The 23,838-nt window shown below is 42.6% G+C and overlaps 1 protein-coding gene across 1 annotated transcript in view; it reads right to left on the reverse strand.

The window, feature by feature from the left end:
- Window positions 1–23,838, reverse strand: part of PCDH15 (protocadherin related 15) — a 633,545-nt gene that overhangs the window by 165,647 nt on the left and 444,060 nt on the right. The window contains exons 9-12 of the mRNA XM_077784512.1: window positions 21,122–21,241; window positions 19,513–19,623; window positions 16,780–16,950; window positions 1,640–1,748 (exon numbers count right to left, since the gene is read on the reverse strand). Of these exons, the coding sequence (XP_077640638.1) occupies window positions 1,640–1,748; window positions 16,780–16,950; window positions 19,513–19,623; window positions 21,122–21,241 (511 nt within the window). The remainder of the gene's footprint in view (window positions 1–1,639; window positions 1,749–16,779; window positions 16,951–19,512; window positions 19,624–21,121; window positions 21,242–23,838) is intronic.

Raw genomic sequence — 23,838 nt, forward strand, 5'->3', positions numbered from 1 at the left:
AAAGAAAGTAGAAAAAAGAAATGAGGAAAAAAATGGAAAAATTAGGAAAGAAAAAAGGATGAAAAGAGGGAAAAAATGAAAAAAATTAAAATATACGGGAAGGGGAAAGAGGGGAAAAAAGAAAGGGAGGAGAAGAAAGGAAAATACAAGGGGGAAATAAGGAAGAAAAGGAAAATAGGAAGGAGAAAAAATAAAGAAGGAAAAAAGCAGGCAACAAATAAAATAGAAATAATAGAAAAGGAAAAATAAAATTAAGTAAAAAGGAAAGTATGGGCAAATGAAGCTAAAATAAAGAAAAGATAGAGTAGAAAAATAGAAATAGAGAAAAATAAAATAAAGGAGGAAAAGAAGAAAAGATGGGTAAAAAGAAAAGAAAAAAGAACAAAAAAATAAGAAAAAAGATCAAAAAGGTTAGGGAGGAAGGGGAAGAGATGGAAAAAAGAAAGGAAGGAGGGGAAAAAGAAGGAAAACATAAGAAGGAAAAAAGGAGAATAAGAAAAGTGAAAGAAAATAGAAAGAAAAATAACAAAAGGGAAAATAGAAGGGAAAGAAATGAAAAATATGGAAATAAAAAGAAAGTAAAAAAGAATAAAGAAATGGAGGAAGAACAGAAAAAACTTAAAGAAGGAAAAAAAGGACAAAAGAAAGAAGAAAAAGAAAAGAAGGGAAAAAAAAGGGAAGAGAAAAAAATGGTTCCCAAACCAACCCAAAGTGCTGCACCACACCTTTGTGAATTTTTTCTTGGAGGTCAGAACAGCCAGTCCAATACTGCCAACAGCCCAGGTTAGTGACACATAATCTTTAATAATTTCACTCCTGAAGAACTTTGTAAATTATGCAAAAAACCTTAAGAAGCCGGCCCTGGGTTGGAGCTGTCCCTGCAGAACTTAGGAATAAAATCAATTTATGACATTTATGAATAAGTCCATGTGCAGAGCAAAACCACCACGATGTGCTCCTCAAAATCCTCACTTCCACCCCTCTCCATGGCTGGGGAAACCATGGAGCTCAACATAGGGAAGCCAGGAAAAGATGTGATTCCACAAAATTCCCCATTTCCAAATCCCACACAAAGGTCCCCATGTGGATTTTGGGACCAGCCGAGCAGGTGGAGTCCTGCAACTTCTGACTATGGTCACACCCTACAAGCCCAGAAACAAATGCCAAACACAGGGAAGCAAAAGGGAAAAGAAGAGAGCAGGATAATCAACTAAACAAACTTTAAATTATAAAGGAAAGCTCACAGGCAGCAAAGTTAGAGGTGGATGTGGCAAGATCCTTGGATCTGCCCTGTGCCATGTGATTTTTGGGATAAAAATCTGCTCTGCCTTTTTTTAGCCTCTTTTTTTGTGTTTGTCAATGGAAAGTACATCCCAGCAGCATTCTCCTTTCCCTCGCTGTGTTGTTCCAGTCATTAAACCAGACAACAATTCTGGATTTAATCTGAATAAACACTAATAAATAACCATGTGAAATCAACTTCCACCTGGCAAATTAACACCAACAGGCAGAAGAATAATTCCAAACATCCCACAGACCACAGGAGGAATTTTTACACAGGGTTCCACTCTCCCAGGCAATCTTTTCCTGGCTGCTCATGAACAGATTGGGAGGGGTAGGAAAAGCAGCAGACACCAACCAACGAGGATGGAGTAGAGGATGCCTGGTCGCTCAGAAGGAGGCTGGATGTTTCGGTCCTGATCTATGGCTTGGATGGGTGGAGAGACACTGATGGGATTCACATGGGCCTGAAAAGAGAAATCACATTGGAAACAGAGCAATTAGAAAGCCAGCATGGAGATCTGGAGGTTTAGCACAGCATCATCTCACTGGGAAGGGCATTGGAGGAGAAAGAACCTTCAGAAAAAGAAGAATATTTACAGCTCATGGCCCCTTTAAATCTAAACAAACCAAGCAACATAAACATTTCTACAGCAGCCTCCTTTCTGTGAGATACAGCCTTAGAACAGATCCCAGAGGAAATGAATCACAAAATCCCAGCATGATTTGTGTTGGAAATGACCTTAAAGCCCATCCAGTCCCACCCCCTGCCATGGCAGGGACACCTTCCACTGTCCCAGGCTGCTCCAAGCCCTGTCCAACCTGGCCTTGGGCACTGCCAGAGATCCAGGGGCAGCCCCAGCTGCTCTGGGCACCCTGTGCCAGGGCCTGCCCACCCTCCTAGGCAACAATTCCTTCCCAAGATCCCATCTAACCCTACTTTCTTCCAGTTTGAAGCCATTCCCTGTGTCCTGGCACTCCATCCTTTGTAAATAGTCTCTCTCCATCTTTCTTGTAGCTCCTTCAGGTCCTGGAAGGTCACAGGTCACCCCAAAGCTGGTACCAGCTTTCATCTCTGTCAATCCAGCCTCCAGTGGCAACTCCAGAGCTGCCATTCCCAACTTCCACAGTTTGAGTGACCTTGGCTGCTGATCCAACCACAAATGTACCACACATGGATGTTTGCACACCAGGCTTTCCCCTCCCCTTGGAATGCTTTTCTGCATGACAAAAACCCTTAATGAGTTCTGTGAAAAGCCACCCTTTTTTTTTTTTTTTTTTTTTCCCCACATACAACTTGTCCTGGCATCCTTTCCTCTGGAAAGCTCTGTGTTCTGCAAGAGGGGACCTGAAATTTAGTGTGGGAATAGGAATGAGACGAGTCCACGCTCGGCCAAGTTTTGGCAGAGCTGTGAGAAATCATCCTGCTGAGAGCTGGAAGGGAGGTGTGAGAGCTTTGGTGCTGCTGAGGGGAGGCTGAGAGGGAAAAGAGATGAGCCAGGAGGAGGAGAAGGAGCCAGGGATGGAGGAAAGGCAGTTTATTGACCCCTCATGTAGGCAGCCCCACGGTCACCTACCTGCCACCACACCCCAAGCTGAGTCCCCTCAGGAATTTCCAACAGGTTTCTCAAGTCCAGAGGCTCTTCCAGCCTTTTCCACACTTAAATAACTTAAAGTACAGACATATCAGGGATAGGCACATTAAAAAGTGAGGATGGATGCTCTTGGCCTCCCAAATTGGGACTGGGAAGCTCCTCACTCCACTCTTGCTCATGGTTGTTGTCCCTGTGCCTGTCCCACTGGCCAGGTCCTTTGTCATCACCCGATTCCATTTGGGATTCTTTGAAAAATTAAACTCTTAAAAGCATAATGAGGGAGACAAGCTCAAAATAGACAGAACGAAAGAGAGAAGAAGATATATTTGACATCTGCTTGAATTTTTAAAAGGCTTTAGGATGGCATAGAAGCTGCATGGGAAGAGAGAAGATTATGCAGAAAACTGACCAAGACTAAAATGCTATTTTTAAATTCACAGATCAGTTGGAGCCCTCTCAGAAAACCCCACATTCGAGTTAGAAACACACCCACAACAAAACCAACCCCATCTATTAGTCAGGGTTTAAATTAACCATTAATGCCCAGAGCAGCTGTGGCTGCCCCTGGATCCCTGGCAGTGCCCAAGGCCAGGCTGGACAGGGCTTGGAGCAGCCTGGGACAGTGGGAGGTGTCCCTGACATGGCAGGGGGGCACTGGATGGGCTTTAAGGTCCCTTCCAATCCAAAACCATCTAAATTTCCCCCGTGTCAGTCTGAACCCATTCCCCTTGCCCTGGCACTCCAGTTCCTGTTGCAGGGTCCCTCTCCAGCTTCCCTGGATCCCTTCAGACCCTGGCTGGGGCTGCAGGGCCTCCCCACAACTTTCTCTTCTCCAGGCTAAACAGCCCCAGCTGTAATAATTTAAACCTGTTTTGAATTGAATTGGCTGATGTGCCTTGAAGCAAAACTCAAGGTGCTTTCACATTGCTTTAATAGTCCACAGACAATGCAGCATCTTTTTCATTCAAATTTAGAAATTAGAATTATGAAAACATAAAACAATAAAGCAGCTATTACATTAATAAATGGGTAATAGCATGTTAATAAATTAATTAAAACACACATAGAAAGTTTAAGGAAGTGTGTATATGCTTTTAATCAGAAATAATTATTTTAAAAAATGAGGAGTAAAAGTAGGAGTCTTCCTTAGGTATCCAACATCCTTGCAAGAGGCCAAAATAAAGGCCCCCTACCAGGCTCCTTCTCAGGAGCTTCATGAGGAGATGGAAGCTCATTAAAATGAAGGGAAAACAGTTTAATGAAGGAGTGAAGTGTCTGAGGTGCCCATGGGTGCCAACTGAATGCAAAGCAAGAACACAGGGTGGGGGTTTGGCAGGGAAAGGATGGAAAAAGTGCCAGGAAAGGCAACACAGAGCCACAGAGGGGCAGGGACATCACTCAGAATAAACAGCTGGCCTTCAAATCCCAACCTCTGCCACGGGGAACATGAAAGGCTGCCCAAGCTCTGGCAGGAGATTAAAAGAAACAGGATCTTGCCCATCTGAGGGTGGAATATGCAGTAGTTTATTTTCCTCGTTAGGGAAAAGCTTCCTCAGATAATGGTGGGGTGATTAATTGACTTCCAGGTGTTCAGTACAGCAGAGCTGGGTAGGCCAAAAAGCAGAACCCAAACCCCACCTTGCAACTTTTAGCACAAATATTAATAAATATTTAAAAATCCTCCTTCAAACAGACCCATGATCGGGGAGCCTGCCAGGGAGTCTTCAGGGCCAGGAGATGATCAAGGCAGAAAAATACTTTAAAAAAGCTCAGAGAGAATAAAGTAGCAGCAAAAACCTCATTTTCCCCTCCTTTTGTGTTCACCTCGGAAGCGCAGCAGCACCTTCTCCATGTGGGATGTCCAGCAGGTCTTGCAAATCTCCATGGCCTTCAGAGATGTTATGGATGGAACAAGACAATTTTAAGTCCCATTTGTGCCAGGGGGTTTTAGACTCCCACTGAGGATTGTGAATAAAAGAAACAGCTGATATTTTTAATTAATGTATTTAAATGGTGCTCAATAATTCAGGAGTGCGGTTGCATTCAAAAATCCAAACAGGATTTTTGGGCAACCACCTATGCATTGATTTCACCATCTCATGATCCCACGGAATAGTTATGAGGGAATTTAGAACTAAGATAAAGAATATTATTTTGGAGCTTTCAAGAACAAAGGAAAAAACACCCCAAAATCAACATGACTTTTAAAATAAAAGTATTTTTATTTTTTATTTTTATTTTATATTTTTATTTTCTTTTATATTTCAGTATATTTTATATATATGTTTTTAAAATTATTTTAAGATGTCCAGGAATGCCAGGCTTCCAATAAAAGGATGTGGACAGTGTGGAATTGTTTATAAAGTCAGGGTACAACAATAATTGTTGCACAGCTGACAACAAGGATTTAAAAAATCAGATTTTCTATCTTTTCCATCTACCTGACATGCAAAGCTGAATTTGCCAACCATAGATACTTAGGGAAAACTTCCACTGGGGATGGTGAGAAGGAAGCGATAGGAAATGGCACATTTTGGGAGCTGGAATAACACAATTTTCTGCCCAGAGCTGCCTTTTTAATTTGTGGGGTGTATTTTGGGGGATTTTGTGGTGTATTTTGGGTTTTTGCTTGTTACCATGAAAACCATTGTGTTCTAGGAAACTGAGAGCCAGCTGAAGCCAACATTTCCCAAGTAGGAAGGTTCTTTTCTGAGCAGAAAATGCATTCCTGAGAGGTGCTTTCTGTACAACTGAGGATACCAGACCATGAGCCAGCTCCAGGTTTCACTCTGGTGACTCTGCTGTGATGATTCACAGCCAGAGACATCCCTGGGGCTCATGGACCAGGGCCACCACACAAGTGGAAAATACTGCAAAGGATAAAACTGCATGGAAGGCAAGAGTTCCCAAAGTTTTCTTTGGATTCATCAAGGTGAACTCAAGAAATCCACTGAGAGAAGGGACAAAAACCTACACTGTCAACTTATTATTGAGTTAAACACAGTAAGATATTTTCTACCCACGAGTCCCACTGAAAACTGAGTTGTTAAGGCACTGAGGTGGCCAGAAACCTAAACCAGAGGGACCTGGAGCTCCTGGGGTGGGGCCACCTGAGCCACCCTGGGATTCTGTATTAGCACATTCAGTTCCCACTGGACATCTCATGACAATATTTGATACCCTAAAAATTATTATTTTTGCAGGCAGCTCTAACTGTGGCCAGTGGACTTCAGATAAAGTCTCAGGACGTTCCACCTGCATCATTCTCACAGCTCAGCTGAGGAATTTGCTGAACTCTCATCCCTCTGGAAAACAAGGCTGAAGAGCTTTTCTCCAGATGGAAAATATCACTAAAGCAACACGCATTGCCCCTGGTACCATCCAGATCCCCTTCCCAGGGAGCCCTGCACTGTTAAACCAACAACCTTCTTGATGAATTGATGAATCATTATGGTCACACTGGTTCTCCTTGTGCTCTCCTGAGCTTGGAATATGAGCTGTAAGTGGGAAATGAGCTGAGTTCTCTCCATGCTGTGCAGAACAGCCTGTGACTTTGCCAATGCTCAGCACTAAAACAGCAGGGAGAGCTGCAGAACCATTCCAACATCATTCCTTGCTGCTGCCTCAGCTGCTCTGCCAGCACAACAAGGGCTGTGACAAAACACTAATGAGCTGAAATCCATCACAGAGCACTTGCATGTCAGCAAAACGTGGGGAATGTTTCAGTGGAGTTATCCAACCACAAAGGAAGTCAATCCAAAAAGCAGAAATCGTGCTACAAATGTAGGAGGTACCACCAAAATCTCATCGTTAGTCAAACCATGTCACATCAAATCTCCCATTTGTAGGGTCTCACCCTTCTCCCTCTTTTCTTGCCTTCCCACTGGCAGCTACACATTCCTGCCTTTGATCAGACCCAGGGGAGGCAGAGGCTCACATCAGGAGCCTGCAGGAATTCCTGTGCTGCTCTCAGAAGGCTGATGTGACACAGAGATGTACAGGAATCCAGGGGGAATGGGACCCTCTGACCCTTCGCGTTGCCACAACGCAGGAACACAAACTGTGGGCCAAGACCTCCACTGAATGCTTTGGAGACTTTGGAAGCGAACCCCAGGCACAGATTTAAAACACACTCTGAAGCTGAAAGAGAATAAATTCTTTGCAGGAAATGGCTAGATCAAGATGTCACAGGAGCTAAAAAGAGGTTTACATAGCAAAAATTTTGGGCTTGGAAACACGTTCCAAAAAATGGGCACAACAACTTGAAGAAACCAAATGTACATTGCTAAACCCCAGAGATTTACAGCTAATTCACTGCATTTATACTTCTTAGAATTATAGAATCAGTAAGGTTGAAAAAGAGCTGTAGATCATACAGTCCAACCATCAATCAATCAATCACCATTAATCCATGTCCTCAAGTGCCACATCCATACATTTTTTTTAACTCCTCCAGGGAAATGATGGGGCCTCTGGACAGGTTCTCTGGGCAAAGCTCTGCCTGGGCCTCCCCACCCTTCCAGGGAGGAATGTTCTCCTAGTATCCAATCTAAACCTGCTCTCTGGCAGTTTGAAGCCATTCTCCTTTGTGCTGGCACTCCATCCCTTGGAAAAGTCCCTCTCCATCTTTCATGTCAACTCCTTCAGGCCCTGCAAGTCCACAGTTTTGTCCCCCCAGAGCTTCTCCTCTCCAGGTGAACAATCCCAGCTGTGCAGCCTTTCCTCCCAGCAGAGCTGCTCCATCCCTCTGCTCATCCTGGTGGCACCCTTGGACTCTCCAGCAGCTCCAGGTCCTTCCTGTGTTGGGCTCCAGAAGTGATCTTCAAATTTAAAACTAAACAATATTTTCTCTCCATTTATTATCCAGAAGTTCCCCTTCCACAGCTAAAAATCCACAGTGGGTAGTTTATGCTGTTGGTACCTGTGACCTGGCCTCTCCTGTCTTCTCTGTAGGTAAAAAACTGTTTCAGTGACCAATGGGAAAAATTAAGACACAGGATTAATTATCCAATTCACCTTCTTTCTAAACTCAGCACTAAATTATCAAGCAGCTTTAAGCACCTGATTTAGCTGCTCAATACAACCCATGGCTCTGCGTCCCCGGGTTTCTGTCATGCCCCATGTTTATGCAATTTCTTGAAATGAAAACTGTAAAATTCAAATATCCTGGCAGCTTGGGTTGTTAACAGAGTAAGCTGTCAGAGAACACAATTCTTTCCATTCATTTGTAAAAAAAAAAAGCAACCTTGAGAGGAAAAAACTCCCAACATTTTGAAAGAGCAGCAAGAAAGCATAATGAACCTGAGCACGGAGGAAAACAGAGACTATTTTTATCACTGATGTCTCCCAGGAACAGCGGGGCCAAAAAAGAATTGAATTTCATCAGGATCTGATCACAGTGCTTACTAAATTGCTTTTTCTGTATCTGACATGCTTGATAAGAAGTGTCCCCAGCAGTGTCTGTGCAGGGGACTAAATGAAATGCATTATGCAATGGGCTTCCTGCCTCAGCACAACCAGAATTCAGGCCAAAGCTTCTCCTCCTTCCAAGGTGATGACTGACATTAAAGAACAACAAACATTTCTTTTCTGACATTTGGGTTTTTTTCCCCATACAACTATAAAGTCTGTTTCCTTGATTATCCCTCAAATTCTTGATGTGGATTTCTTATTATCCTGATTTCTGTGCATAGGAGCAAACTGTGAAGCCTAAGACAAACACATCTCCCCAAAAATCAGAAAATATTTAACAAACATGTAGCACCACTACAACGACTTCCAGATTACTTTTAATTAAATTTCTAAGAGTCATTTCTTTGCAACTAAATAAATGTACTATTAACCCAATTTCCCAATTTTCTTTCCCTATAAATGTTGTTTCTCACAGAGAATTCTCTCTATCATATATCTATACATATACATATATATTTATATTTCTCTTCCTAAAGGCAACAGGCTGATGGCTTCTGGTACTGGTTTTCCTCTCTTTTGGGTACTCAACAAGCACTTCTCCAATTCAGGAGTGGGAATGTCATCTGGAACTACCTCACTACTTAATTCCAGCTGTATCCACCACTGTCCTCTCCTCATTAGTTTGCCACCCTGTCAGAAAACAAGAATTTTAGGGAGAGATTTAGCCAGAGCCAGCTACAAATTCTGCCTCACCATTATTAAACCTATTTTATTACACTGATTTTAACGGAATGTTAAAAGTGGTACTTTTAGATTGAAGGTTACAGGAAAAAAATGGGTTTTGACAGCTAAATTTTGGATGTAGTTTCAATAAATTTGTGCAAATATGTGCATGTACACACCTCACCTGTAACACTCACATCCTTCATCCTTAAGCTCACATATTTTTATGGTGAAATAGGGAAATTCTGGGTTTATTAAATGCTTTTCTTTTCCAATCCCAGGACAAAAAGCAGGAATTATTTACCAAGCACTCCCCCGCCTCCCCAACACTGCTGTGCTGCCCAGGGTATGGATCCAGAGCCAAATGGAGATTAATCCCATTTTCTCCTGTCAGGAGAGGAAGTTCCACTCACCAGGAATTTCCATGTTCTCCACAGGAAAGACCTTTAGGATTCAAGGAACGTTTTCCACAAAACAATTATTAATGGCATGGAGCAGAGCAAGAATGACTGTCCTGGGAAGGGGGATTTTCCTTTCATTTAATTTCCAAGAGTGATTTCATTTTAATGTGTACTTACAAATATTCATCAATTAAGGTTTTGCAGACCATGTTTGATTAATTGAGGAATTAATCTGCACCCTGTGAATTGTGACAACAAGCTGAAAAGAGAAATAATTCCTCCTGACCCCTAATGATCAGCTACAGTTTAACGGGACAGCCCAGGCACTGAAATAATTCTCTCTGCAAGGCCCGGGGATGTGACAGAGATAAGAATTTTTCTGGAGTAAAATTGGCTAATCACTGCAAGAATATTTTGTTTAAATGTCAACATTTAAAGCCTTCAAATGCTTCCAAGTGACATTTAAGGATCAAATAAATTGCTACATATGTTTCCTTTGTGACAACAGCTCCTCGTGGTGCTGCAACAAACACGGATCTATGGGACAGAAAACAGAATTGAATCTTACAGGATGGATTAATTCTTTAATCCATGGCGTTGATTAAATCTTTGATTGGATTTTTAGCCTCAGTTTTGGTGCACAAAAAGGTGGTTTGTGCTCCTGGACCTGCCCTGCTGCCCACACCAAAGCCCTGGGGATCGCTCTCCAGCCTTGGATGGATTGGATTGCTGTGGCTGCGACCAAAGATGGGATCAAAGCAGCTCCTCTTCCTCCCTGAAAGGAAATTCCTTCGAATTTCAGGACACTGTTACTTCCTCCAAACAAATTCAGAACCCCTATCCTTCTCAACTCCTGGCAAAGCCAAAAGAACGGAACATTTTCTCACCTCTAAGTTCCTAACCATGATGAGAAATAACAGGCAATAGATGGAACATTCCCAGATTCGAAAACAAAAGAATAAATTATAAAATCAGTCATTTTTACCAGTTTATTCTTGCCTTGATAAGGAATCAGATTTGAGATTTCCAGCTTGATAAATAGCTAGAAAATGTCCCTGTTTTCAGCAGCAGCCAAATCTCCAGCCCAGCCTGAGCCTCTGGAGAGCTCCCAGAGCTGCTCCTGTGACACCCAGGGAGCCCCAGGGCCTCTGTGTCCCATAACTCAGCCCCAGCAATACCCAAAATATGCTTCTCTCAACCCAAAACCAACTTCAGATGATCTGTAGGGACATTTTTCTTTCCCTGCGTCATTTTTTTTCGACCAAAATCTTCTCAGTTTTTAGGCAAGCATGATCCTTTTCCCCTTAAAACCTCCACTTTTAAGGATTAGAACTACTATATATATATATATATATATATATATATTTACCCACAGACAGCAACTCAACTTCTGAACCACAACTGGGTTAAAATCCCCTGAAGTAAAGTGCCTTTCATATTTTATTCCTTTATTCTGCTGCCTTGCTCTAATTTTCTCAACCACAGTGTTGTTTGAAACACCTAGTTCTTTAGGCAATCATTACATTTTGGAAGTTAAAATCATGGTTTTGTTTGATTTTGAAGGGCATACCAGGCAAATTAACCTCTCTTCTATCTGAAAAACATCTACATTTAAAGATACAGGTTAATCTTAGATTAACAGGGACTGTCCTGCCTGATCAACACGTCAGCCAAGGGAAGAGCTTGCCTGGCTGCTAAGGGAGATTATTCTCAGGTTTATGCATTCACATATTAAAGTAGCTCACAGTTTTACTGACAATTCTTTTTAATTAGCCATCCTGTTATCCTCCCAAATACATAAAATTTAATTACCTATAACATCACATCTTTGTGATTTCAACCTTTTCATACTTTGCTACTTTTCAGTGACATTTTCCTAAAAAATAAATGACCCTACTTATCAAGGGACGGCATGTTGGAGACAGACAATCAATCCTAAAAAGAGGAAGGATAAGGAAAATCACATCAACAGACTTGAAACACCTTTTATAGCTCCCTATCAGGTACCAGCAGATAATCAATAGCTGATCAAAGCTGTCCATTTTGACTTTGATGAGTTATTCACTCAAAATCACTAACCCAGGTTAAAAACCAGCCCAATATTGTGAACTTCATCCATTACCCTGAAGTCCACATCAATCTGGTGACTTCTGTGGGGCTGCAATTGGAGTGAAAAGAGGGAGGGAAATGCAAATTAAAGGTTTGCCTGGAATAAACAGGGTGGCTGCAGCCTGGAGAGGATTTTTATCCTTGCTTCTGCCTTGCTTTCCCCTTTCCAAAGCACTTCACGATCACCTATCTGTTCATCTTGCATCTCTGCCGAAATTTAATTAGAAAAATTGTTATCTGCCTCCAGTGGCAAATAGCTTGGCCACAGCTCTGCCTTCTTCCACAAAAAGCACCCTGACAGCTGCAGAGGTGTCAGGGAAGTCAATCTGCATTTCCCCTCCACTCACAGCATTTACCTAAGTTGCTACTGAAAAATTAATCCCTGCAAAAATGGGACAATTTGCTCCTCTTTCAGTGGAATGTGGAGGGACTGTTCAGAGCCTCAGTCATTAAGTTATTTTCCAATTTACTTAGGAACAAGAATCACTAATAGAAGTGTTTTTAAAATATTTCTCTGGTTATTTCCTGAAGTGACACCAATGCCCTGTCCACCAAATAATTTTTGGAAATAAAATACCCAGGAACTCCCATTAATCCCAGCCCAGCACTAATTATCCTGCACCAAAGATTTTAGTCTAATTAACAGCAGGACTGGATGCTGCCTGTTCAAAACATAAAATCACTTTTTTTCTTGCCCAAAATGATTTGTATAAAGAGAAACAATTCTCCTAATGATGAAAACTCTGTTTTCTCTGCAAGGCAGACTTTGAACATTTCGTTTTGCCAGCAGACACAACTGTAGTCAATCATGGGCTAATTCCAGCAGGAAGTGTAAATTCCACCCCCTACAAAGCATTTAGCAGCACTCCCAAAAACTGGACAGAGCCTGTTCAGCTGGGAAAGGAATAATTAGAAACAAATCAAATCCCAAATAATTTCCTGAGGCTTGATGCCACTGAATCACAAATGCAGCTTGTAAGTCTCGACAGGCCAATGGCTGGCAAAGCTCTTTTATCATGTTCGAATTAAAAAAGCCAAATCTTAATACAAATAAGGCAAAGAAAATAAAGGCAGATTGAGATTGAATTGCTCCAGAGACCAACAACTCCCTACATTAACTGAGAACATTTGCAGTTTAAACTGTCCCATGTCTAACAAACAAACATGAAAAAAAAAAAATAAAAAAGACAAGACAATGTGGCAGCTGAAGATAATTTTTTAGTTTTATGCAGTTTGATTGTTATTAGGGATGATTCCCTCCCTGTGAATTGTCTTTAAGCAATCAGGTTTAGAAGTCAGCAAGAAAAAAACACCAATTATTCTGTGGGATTTTACCACTCACACAGGTAAGAGAGGCATTCCCCATCTGTTGAAAGCTTCTATTAAAGTGGATTTAGCCATACATATCCACTTCAACTTAGCCTAACAGGCCAAAATCTGAAGGCTGTGCCTTTCAGTGCCCTAAAAATTTTGCTTGGCAGCTGTGTGGGAGTTCCAGGTAAACCAGCAAATCTCTCCCACTTCAGAGGTGTTTAACTGGTGTTCATTCCATGGTAGATCCCTGGATCAAATGTCTTTTGTACTGGTACTCCCTACAGCAAAATAAGGTAATAATTAATTAATTAATTTAATGACCACTGGAGGAAATCCAGAACATTTTGATGAAGTTTTTCTCTTTGGTTAGTATAAGCAAGATGGGGAGATGTTGTTTCTAGAATTTTAACTTGTGCTGCTGCTGCTGCAGGTTTTATATGAATGTGTACCTGGGAGAGCATTCCAGGAGGTTTTGTGTTTGGGAGGAATTGGGATTTGCAGGGCCAAAGGAAGGAACTGCAAGGGAATTCAGCTGGAAGGAATTGTCAGGTGCTTGTCATCCTCAAGCCCAGAGGTACCCAAAACCAAAAATAATCAGAATTAACTAGGGTGGAGATGAACTTTGAGATCATCAATTCCAAAACCAATTCAAGTCCAAATCCAATTTCATGCAGATTATTGGTAATTAATTAGCACATCCTATACATTGTTAATTAATTACCAATAATCAGCATAAAATTGATTTGTCCAGCACTGATTAATACCCTCTGGAAGTGTTCTGTGCTCCCAACCCTAGCTCACTCAGCAGGATTAAACCACCTTTTCAGAAAAATGCAGATTTTTCCCCGATTCCAAACTGATGGAACTGAAGAGGTTCTTCTCACTAATAAAGACTTCCAGGGGCACCTCCTGATCTCCAGTGTACTTTTTCACCCCTCTCAACTTCACTGTTGTTTGAGAAGGTTTTATTTATTATTTTTTAGCCTTTCATTTCTCCATACTCTGTTCAGGCTCAGCTCCAGAGGGCACCTGATCCCACAAATGGTGTGAGGTCCCTGCTGCCACAATTCCTGAGGATTCTGGGCATAATCAACACAAACCTAAACCCTTTCCTTGCAGGAGGATCCATCAGAGGTGCAAGAACAAGGAATTTGTAGAAGAGTGGATTGAGTACAGAATCCTTGGTGTCATGGGGTGCCTTTGTGCCTGTGAAATCCCATAATTACCCCATGGAACCCCAGAATAACCCCATGAAACCCCATAATAACCCCATGGAACCCCAAAATAAATCCCATGGTTGCAAATCTAGCCCAGCAATTAATTAAATAAATCTAATCAATATTTTGCTGCTTAACAGGCTTTTCTTTGCATGATAATGGAAAATACAAAGTACAGAAGTGGAGGAAACTTTCACATTGTGAGTGTGGCAGGAATGGACTGAAGGGGGAAAAAAGGAGGAGAAATTATCTTGCCCATGTTATGAGATATTCATCAGGTTGTAATTTTTAACTCCACGTGATGACTCACACATCCTGATAATAAATGCTAACTTATTCAAGTCTTCCTGATACAAGAGGAGGAAAAATTAATTACCAGAGCTGATCAGACACAGAAACACTAAAATATGATATAAATATAAAGCAATGTAACAAAAACAACAAAAATCCCCAAACCTAATCAACAAACAACACAGGTTTTCTTGGAAATTGAAATTCAGCTAATAGGAAGTAATTAATTCCCAACTTTTCACCTCAGTAAATTCATGGGTAGACTCCAACTGTACTGGACAAAAATATTACTCTTACCAGTGACATTAAATGCTTTATTTTAAGGTCAGCTGAGTGGACATCTTGCTCAGTAAAACAGAACTTCTCTTTCCAGCTACTGCCTCTGAATAATTCAACTTTGTTCCTCATTCATCAATATTCCTTCTCATCTTCATTGAAAAATTAAAAAGCAAATTAAAAGCAATCAAAAAAAAAGGTGGTGTTAAACTAAAAATAGTCCTTTAGCTTCAGGAGTAGGGTAATTGTAGCTGTGGAGTAGCTTAGTAAAGAATAAATATAACACGTAAAAATATAAAGGATAAATGTAATATAAATATAAATATCATCCAAATATCATCCATATCTTCCAAAGGAATTATTGCTTAAAAGCCAAGTAAATATTTGAGGTTCATGGCATAACTTCTTCCACTTAGGTTTATCAAAAGTACTCTAAAGAGATAAACAGCGAAGAGTTCGTGGTTCATCAACAGAACCCAGGTCTCATTTCATAGATCAGGGGCAGTTTGACACAAGAAAAGCTGAAAACCAAACAAAAGCAGCTGCCCCTGAGCACGCTGCAGCTCAGGAAGTTTAAATAAATGAGTTTTCAGCTCAGTACCTAAATGCCAGGTCAGACTGCTCCTGGCCCAGCCTCTCTCCCTGGCAGACACTGCTTTGTCTTCCAGTGGGGAACGTGACTGGCCAAGGGCAGCAGCAGAGCTGGAGCTGGAATCCTCTGACTGGGAATCAGCACCACAAAAACTGTCTGGTGTGTGTTATACCTCCAGATAAGCAGATAAAAACCCATAAAAACAGCAGTTATTTGTAATTCCTGCCTCATCTGCTCCCACCCTGGCAATCAGAACAGATCTGTGCGGGTGAAATGGGGTCACAGTCCCTCATCCTGCACAGTCAGGGTGTTCATCCTGAGGAGGTCCCACACTCAGCTGGACAGGGAGCTGCCCTTTTCCTCAAAATGCCACCAAGCCCAAAGCAGATTAAAGCAGAATTTAAAGTCAAGGCAGTTCTCCAAATCCCAAGCACAACGCAGCTACAAAGGGTCTTTACACCAAGGCGGAGAAGTGTGTGCGGAGAAGATGTGGAAATCAATACTCCAAAGTTAAATAGGGATCACCTCTCCCTTCCCTTGACCCATCCCAAGGGTAACTGCAGCAGGAGCCCTGAGGCCACACCAAGCAAGAGACCAAAATGTGTGGGATGGGAAAAGAGAGCGAGTCAAGGACAGGAAGGGAGACAAGGCAGGGAAGAGCAGGAATCTCCACATCTCCAACCTCAACCTGCCCTTGGCTGGAAGCAGCAGGACACAGAGTGTGTGCTGTGATGAGCAACCAAAGTTACAAACCTTGATGCCAAAGCTGAACATTATTTTAACATTATCTTAATGTCAGAGTTAATCAGGTGGGGCAATACCTGGTGATTCGACTGCTCCTGCCTTTTTTTATTCTTAATTATATGAGTCAGAGGTCACATATCAATATTAATTCAGCAATCCCTGTTTCTGTTCCTCCCACCTGAGGTGCAGATCTCCAAGCAGCAGCTCTGCTGTAAGGAATGGCAGTTGGCACCAAGTTGCAAGAAGAAATGAAAATGTTATCATTTTGAGATTCATGTGTGCGTGGAGTGTGAAATGAGCCTCACACTCACCTTTACCCGACCCCATGGATGGATTAACTGACAGACTTAGCACAAGGACCTACATGGGATAAACCCCCACTGCTCTTCACTGCCTCTTGATCAAAACATGGTAATAGCAACACAAATCCTTTCAGGGGTCAGTGACTCATGCTTCCTCTTCCCAAAAATCTTTCTCCTACAGTTTATATCAACCCTCAGTGGAATAACATCAAGTTCCCTTCCAAAAGTGCTTCTTGGGGATATTTTGAGAGTGAAACAGGGATAGATCAGGAAAAGCAATTCCCAAATTTACCAAATTTTTACAAGACTCAGCCCTGGCAGCTAACAGTCAGTTTGGCACTGGATCCAAGCTGGAATTTCACCATCATCCCCACATGCATCTTACCTCAGTTTCCTCTTGCTTGGCACACAAACCACAGCATCAAGCACAGGTGACCTTTTAGCTACAGCTCCCACAGCTGTGCCCACAGGGAAAGATGACAGGCAAAGAGATAAAAGCTGGAAAAATCCCAGAGGACTCACAGGGTCTGTCAGCTCGGGCAGGCTGGCTTGGTAGGTGAGGGGTCTGCAGTCCCGGGTGTTGTTCACCAGCACACAGGGGAGGAACATTGGTCCCAAATCGTCCCCATCGAGCACGTCCACGGTCAGGGTGGTCGTGCTCGTCCTCCGCTCATTCAGGTTTTGGGCTCGGTCCTGTGGAGCAAACCACATCCATCTGGTGAGACTTCCTCAACTCAGAATCTCCTGAAAAAAATCCTCCTTAAAAAAGACTACCCCAAAGGTTTTGGGCAAGGGTGATGATAGAGCACAGAAGAATTGGAATTATCCGTGTTCTAGGAGTAATTGCAGGAATTTCAGCTTCAGAGCTGCAGTCTGAAAGGCTCACAAGTAAAATTAGGGGGGAAATTGAAGGAATACTGCAGGATATCTAGAGCTCATAAATCATACAGCTTGGGAAAACTACAGGATTGAAACTACAATAATGCAGCATGTTTGTAGAACATAAAAAGGCCCCGTGCCTGATTTATAATCAGAAATTGTTATGGTTATACCCAAAGTACACATTAGCAACAGTTCAAGTCTTCTTTCTTCCTTTAGTGAAGAAACATCATGACTAGCTAATTTTTGTTTAAAATACTCAAAAATATTCCTATTTTTGCAGAGGAGCTGCTTCATGAGCTTTCCTTTGCAGAGCTAAAATCTTGGGGGGGAATATGTGCCATGAATTACATCTTGCCCTCCTATGCTAATGTAACACTGAAAGAAAAAAAGTAATTTTTAAAATTGTTTTTTTAATTTATGCTGTTGAATAACATCATCTATGTAAGATGAAGAGGCCATTGCTCTAAATTGAATTGGATACGTATTTTTTTCCTATTTTGCAGTCCACACAGTTCTTGCACCAACATCACATTTCGAGTAAATATGGGAATTTCTGCATTCAGCTTTCTTCATGGTCAATGATGAAAAACAATTCCAGCTACAAGGAACAGCTTTCATCATCAACTAAACCATTTCTCCATTCCTCCAGTATGTGCCTCTGAGTAATTCTGGATCAAAGCAGATAGAGAGTAATTAATTTCCAGCAGTATCTTCAGGATGCAAGGACAACAAAGCACTGATGTGTAATCAGAGGAAAGTGATTGCACAGAACACACCAGAGACAATTCAATGCAGCCTGTGGGGTTATGGAATCCCAGAATAATTTGAGTTGGGAGGGACCTTAAAGCCCATCCAGTGCCACCTCTGCCATGGCAGGGACACCTTCCACTGTCCCAGGCTGCTCCAAGCCCTGTCCAGCCTGGCTTTTGTGCTTTAGGGCTTTTCCCAGCACTGGGAGCTGGGGCAGCAGAGGAGCTCTGGCAGCGGGTCAGGGAGGGATCCTGGCCCAGGGCAGCCCTGGAGGCACCTCTGGGTGCTGTGTCCAGCTCTGGAGCCTCAGCACAGCAGGGCCAGGAGCTGCTGGAGCTGAGCAAGGGCCTGGAGCATCGGGGTGCCCAGGACAGGCTGAGGGAGCTGGGGCTGCTCAGGCTGGAGAGGAGCCCCAGCTGAGAGGGACCCATCAGACCTGTGTCTTGGACACTTCCAGGCACAGACACAGCTTCTCAGGGAAATCTGTGCCAGGCCCTCCCCACACTTACAGGGAACAATTCCTTCTCAATATCCCATCCAGCCCTGCCCTCTGGCACTGGGAAGCCATTCTCCCTTGTCACCCCATCCCTCAGAAAAGTCTCTCTCCATCTTTCTTGTAGCTCCTTCAGGCACCCCAGAGCTTCTCCTCTCCAGGTGAACAATCCCAGCTGTGCAGCCTTTCCTCCCAGCAGAGCTGCTCCATCCCTCTGCTCATCCTGGTGCCTGCCCTGGGCTCTCTCCAGCAGCTCCAGGTCCCTCCTGTGCTGGCCCCAGGGCTGGGGCAGCTCTGCAGGTGGGGTCTCACCTGAGCACAGGGGCAGAAGGTCAATGAGCACTGAGCCATCCCTGGAACCTGGCTTCTGCTGGCAGAATGCTGAACATGCCACAAAACAAGTAAGAAAAGAGACTGCAAAATGTGTCTGCACTTCTGTGTTAGAGAGATGATAGGGATGTGAAGGTGTGGATTCAGGATCTCCTGTTGCTTCAGAGCAAATATCATTTCCCATGAACAAAGATGTATCACAACAGAAGAGAAGTTTTCATTTCAGTTGTTATCAGAAGGACAAAAAGGGAAAAAACCTTTCACAGCCTTGAAGGGCATCAAAACCTCACTCTGATGACAGATACCTGAGATACTGTTTATACATCACTTTTCTTCTCAGTTATCCACTGCCAGCCACTCTGGAAAAACCTCTCTGTACACTTGTGGTATGACTTGAAGGAAAAATCACCTCTTTATAACAAAATTCATTTCCAACCTGAAGAATACAATGAAATTGTGTCCATTAAACTCATCTGAGTGAAAATTAGCCTTGCCAGATTTGTTGGAAAATTGGACATTTAGTGCCATGAGGCTGCCCTTTTCTGCATGGGCTGCACTGCACATTTGCAAGTTGCTCCTTGTGCCATAAAGGGTTGCTTGTCACACACTGAGCAAGCTTTTTTAAGCAGTAGTAATATGCCTGAGCTTTCAACAGCCTGGTTAAATCTTAAATTAGATCTTCAGCAGAAAAGGATTTATCAGAGCTGGTATTTCAGCAAGGCTCTGCTTTTCCTTGAGAAGGAAACTAAACCCACACCTAAATTAGGGGCATAAACAGCCTTCAAGAGATTGATACTCACATTTGCTTGAACAATGACAAAATAACGAGTCTTTTCTTCATAATTTAGTCTTTCCCTCAGAACTACTGCTCCAGACAAAGTGAGAGGAATATCAAAGGTCCTGTTGGAAGTCTGCAAAGGAGAAAACAACACAATAACATTGAACATGCTTCACAGTTAAGATGTGTTGACAGGATGTTCCTCTGGCTGGTACTCCAAGGCTGCATCTGCTCTTCAGATCAGAGATTATAAAGCTTTCTATGTTTTCTCCCCACCCAATTTCCTCCTGAAGAACCCCCCAGTACTATTCTCCTGGATTCTTTACCTATCTGTTAGTACTTCCAACCACAAAAGACTGATTAGTTTGCTTCTTTCCCCTTTGCCATCCTGGATTTGCAGTGGTGCGTTCAGAACAGGCGCTCAAGCGGTTGAGATAAGAAATCCACATCATTGTACTTATCTGCTTTTTATTCTGCCTTTCATGAGGGCAATGAAGTGCTAAACAAGCAGAGAACATCAACATTTAGGTGCCAGCTCATGCATATGTTCCTATCCGAGGAAATTCACATTTCAGGGTAAATGCAGATGTTAAATCAGGTGAAATTCAATTTGTTCCATGTATTTGCTTCCACAGACTCAGGTGACAAAGCTGGGGCAACAACTGGCAGGAGAGCACAAAATTTTGACCTGAGATCCAATTGCAATTTCATTATCAAATTAATCTAATTTTAAAAACATGTCTTTCCATGCTTCAATCTCTTGGTGTTGAAGATAGTTAATATTTAAGTATTTTGAACAGGCAACAGCAATATGAGATTCCAAACTTAGCAGAGGCACACAGGAATGTTGTTTCTTTACATCACATAGCAAGGCCTTTTTCCTTTAAGAGCCTAAATAACTGCTAAAATTGAGGAGTTTTTTCAGCAGATAAATGAGAATGCATGTTAAATTCCCATGTTGAATGGGGAATCCATGGTGGGCAGGAAAACAGGATTGAGAAGTGCATCCCAGACTGATAAATAACTGGAGATAACCTTAGTTTGGCACTCATCTTTTAGGATAAAATATTCCTAGCTCCCACCAAGGGGGGGAAAAAATCAACGAGGGGATTTATACTGAGGCAAAACAGAAATCATGGAATCCCAGAACGATTTGGGTTGGAAATTATTTGGGTTAAATCCCATCCATCCCCACCCCTGCCATGGGCAGGGACACCTTCCACTATCTCAGGTTCCTCCAGTCCCTGTCCAACCTGGCCTTGGACACTTCCAGGGATGGGATAGACACAACTTCTCCAGGCATTATTGAAAGTTAAATGATCCAGCTGCTGGCAGCAAGGCAATGAGAGGGAAGGTAAATTCATCTGTGGTTACAGAGCTCATGGGAAAAGAGGATACTTGGCATGAAAGAAAACATTTCTTCATGTCCAACAGCAATGTCTTGTTCATTAGCTACTTCATGTTATAGAAATAATACTATAAATATAAATATAAATATAAATATAAATATAAATATAAATATAAATATAAATATAAATATAAATATAAATATAAATATAAATATAAATATAAATATAAATATAAATATAAATATAAATATAAATATAAAGGAAAAGCTTGAATGGCTGTACCTTGTCATTAGGATTGTACTGGATGACATATTCTATCTGGCCATTGGGACCATCATCAATGTCAATAGCACCATTGTTTCCAGAAAATCCTGTGAAGATGGTTGTTCCAACTGGAGTTAACTGCAAGAGCAGCAAGAGATCCCCATTAAAACCTTGAGGTTTTAAAGTTAATTTTAACCTTATTTTTCCCCCTGGCTCTGGTCTCAAATGCATCAAAACAGAACTTCATCTTCTTTCAAAGAAAAAAGACAAAAATGAGAAAAACACTCTTTAAACCTGAAAGAACTCATGAAATAAATATAGATTAGACCAAATAAAAGCTCCTTTTTCAGACTCAGGAAGGAAAACAAGGACGAGCTGTAAATGTAAACAGAACTTATTTGACAGCATCTTCATAGCAACGTGAACAGAGCCAGATTAATATTGTTACATGCAAACACAAACACCCATAGAGCTTCATGGCTTTGAGCAAACACAGGAGTGATGCTGTTGCTCCAATATTGTGTTGGCAGCAACTGAATACCCATTAAATGATGTTTTGAAAATGAATCAATTTATAATTATCCTTGCACAGATAAATAGCACGAAATCAAGGCCCATTGAGAGCAAAGAGAGAAGATTTCTTGGGAGTCATCGTTTCTGAATGTAAATATTCAGGAAACTTTGCAAGTAATCGACCTGAAAGTGAAGAACAAATGAACACACACTTGTGGTTTCAGCACAACCCTTGCTCCCTGGTGCTCTCATCGCCCTCAGATTTGTGGTCCTTAAATTCCTAGAGTCCCACTGGCCCCTCTTCTTTCCTCCAGAACTTACACAAAGCTGCTGCTACACATATTTAAACCTAGAGGGCCTAAAAAGGTTTGAAATGTTGGAAGAAGAGCAGGAGGCAAAAACAGAGTCATTCCAGCAGTTGGTGCAGATGTGGATGTTATTTCACATTTCTGTGTTCACAATAAAGCAAAGACTTAACTCCCCATTTCCTCCTGCACTCATAGTTCCTGTTTTATTTATAAAGCTGCTAATTAAGGGTGTAATGGTTGGCAGAGTTCTCTGGGAAACATTTTCAGGGTTGAGAACACAGAATCTTTGAAATAAAACCCACCAATTTGAAGCCTTTTTATGGTGAAACAAGTGGGACTTAATTCATAATACTACCACTGTACACACTTACACCACAACTCTTTATGTTCATGTTTGCTACTAACTTTGCTACTAACAGCTATTTACTCCTGGAACAGGAGCTGAAGTGTCACACGTGGGTGTAGGAAGCTGACTGTGCCCTGATGGGTTGGGATGTCTGGGGGAGAAGGGGACAGAAGACCAAAGTAACCTGAAAACCAGCTGGGTGAAGTTCTAGGATGGTTTTCAGGGGGTTTTCCCACCACTGGGGATGGGCTGCTCCTGGACATCCACTCAGGCACCCCTTGCTGCCTCCTTGACAGCTCAGGAGAGGAATATCCCATGTTTTTGAGGGAAAAGAGGCACCCACTGCCTGGGTGGCCTCTGTCCTGCACTACCAGGCAGGACAGAGGCTGTGGGGAACACTGATTTAACATCCTGCCAGCAAAAAACACACTGGGATGGGGACAGAGGGACACAAACCAGCACTGTCCCCTAGCCCAGCCCTCTAGCCCAGGCTCAATGTCACTCCTTATCTCCCAGCCCCTCCTCACCATTTTCTCCTCACTCCTTGCTGCCACATGGCATTTTCCCCTCTCTTAAAGCCTTTTTCCTCCCTCTTAACCTCCTCTCCCCTTCTCTTAATCCATTTTCCTCTCTCTTAACCCCTTTTTCTCTCTCTTATCCCTCTTTTTTTTTCTCTTAACCCCCTTTTCCCCTCTCTTAACCCCCTTTTCCCTTATCCCCTTTTTCCCTTTCTTAACCCCCTTTTCTCTCTCTTAACCCCTTTTTTCCCTGCACTTAATGCCCTTTTCCTCTCTTAACCCCCTTTCCTCCTCTCTTAATGCCCTTTTCCCTTATCTTAACCCCTTTTCCTCTCTCTGAACCCCTTTTCCCTTCTCTTAACCCCTTTTCCCCTCTCTTAACCCCTTCTCCCCACTCTTAACCCCTTTTTCTCCTCAACCCACTTTTCCCCTCTCTTAACCCACTTTTCCCCTCTCTTAACCCCCTTTTCCCCTCTCTTAATGCCCTTTTCCCTTATCTTAACCCCTTTTCACCTCTCTTAACCCAGTTTTCCTGAGGCTCTTTGGGGCTGAGAGCTTTGGGGCTGAGGGCTGGGACGTGCCCAGAGCTGGAGCCTGTGGATCCCTCAGCCCAGGGCAGCTCCCACCTCTCCTCACAGAGACTCCTCAGAGACAATAAGAGAGTTTAACCAGTTAATCCCTGTTTAACCAATGGTCCCATTAGTGGAAAGAGCCAGGCACAGTGCTGGCTGGTCATGGCTAGCATGTGATGGAAATCTCCCAGGTTTCTGCTGGCCAAACAGGACAAAGTCCTGGTGCTCACAGATGGATCCAAGAGGAGCAGCTCTGGAGGCATCAAACATGTAGAATGCCAGATTAGTTTGGGTTGGAAGAGACATTAAAGATCACCTCATCTCAATCTCTTCCATGGGCAGGGACACCTTCCACCACCCCAGGATGCTCCAAGCCCTGTCCAGCCTGGCCTTGGGCGCTGCCAGGGATCCAGGGGCAGCCCCAGCTGCTCTGGACACCCTGTGCCAGGGCCTGCCCACCCTGCTAGGGAACAATTCC

This window comes from Lonchura striata, chromosome 7, assembly GCF_046129695.1.
Source record: "Lonchura striata isolate bLonStr1 chromosome 7, bLonStr1.mat, whole genome shotgun sequence".
Classification (NCBI taxonomy): Eukaryota; Metazoa; Chordata; class Aves; order Passeriformes; family Estrildidae; genus Lonchura; species Lonchura striata.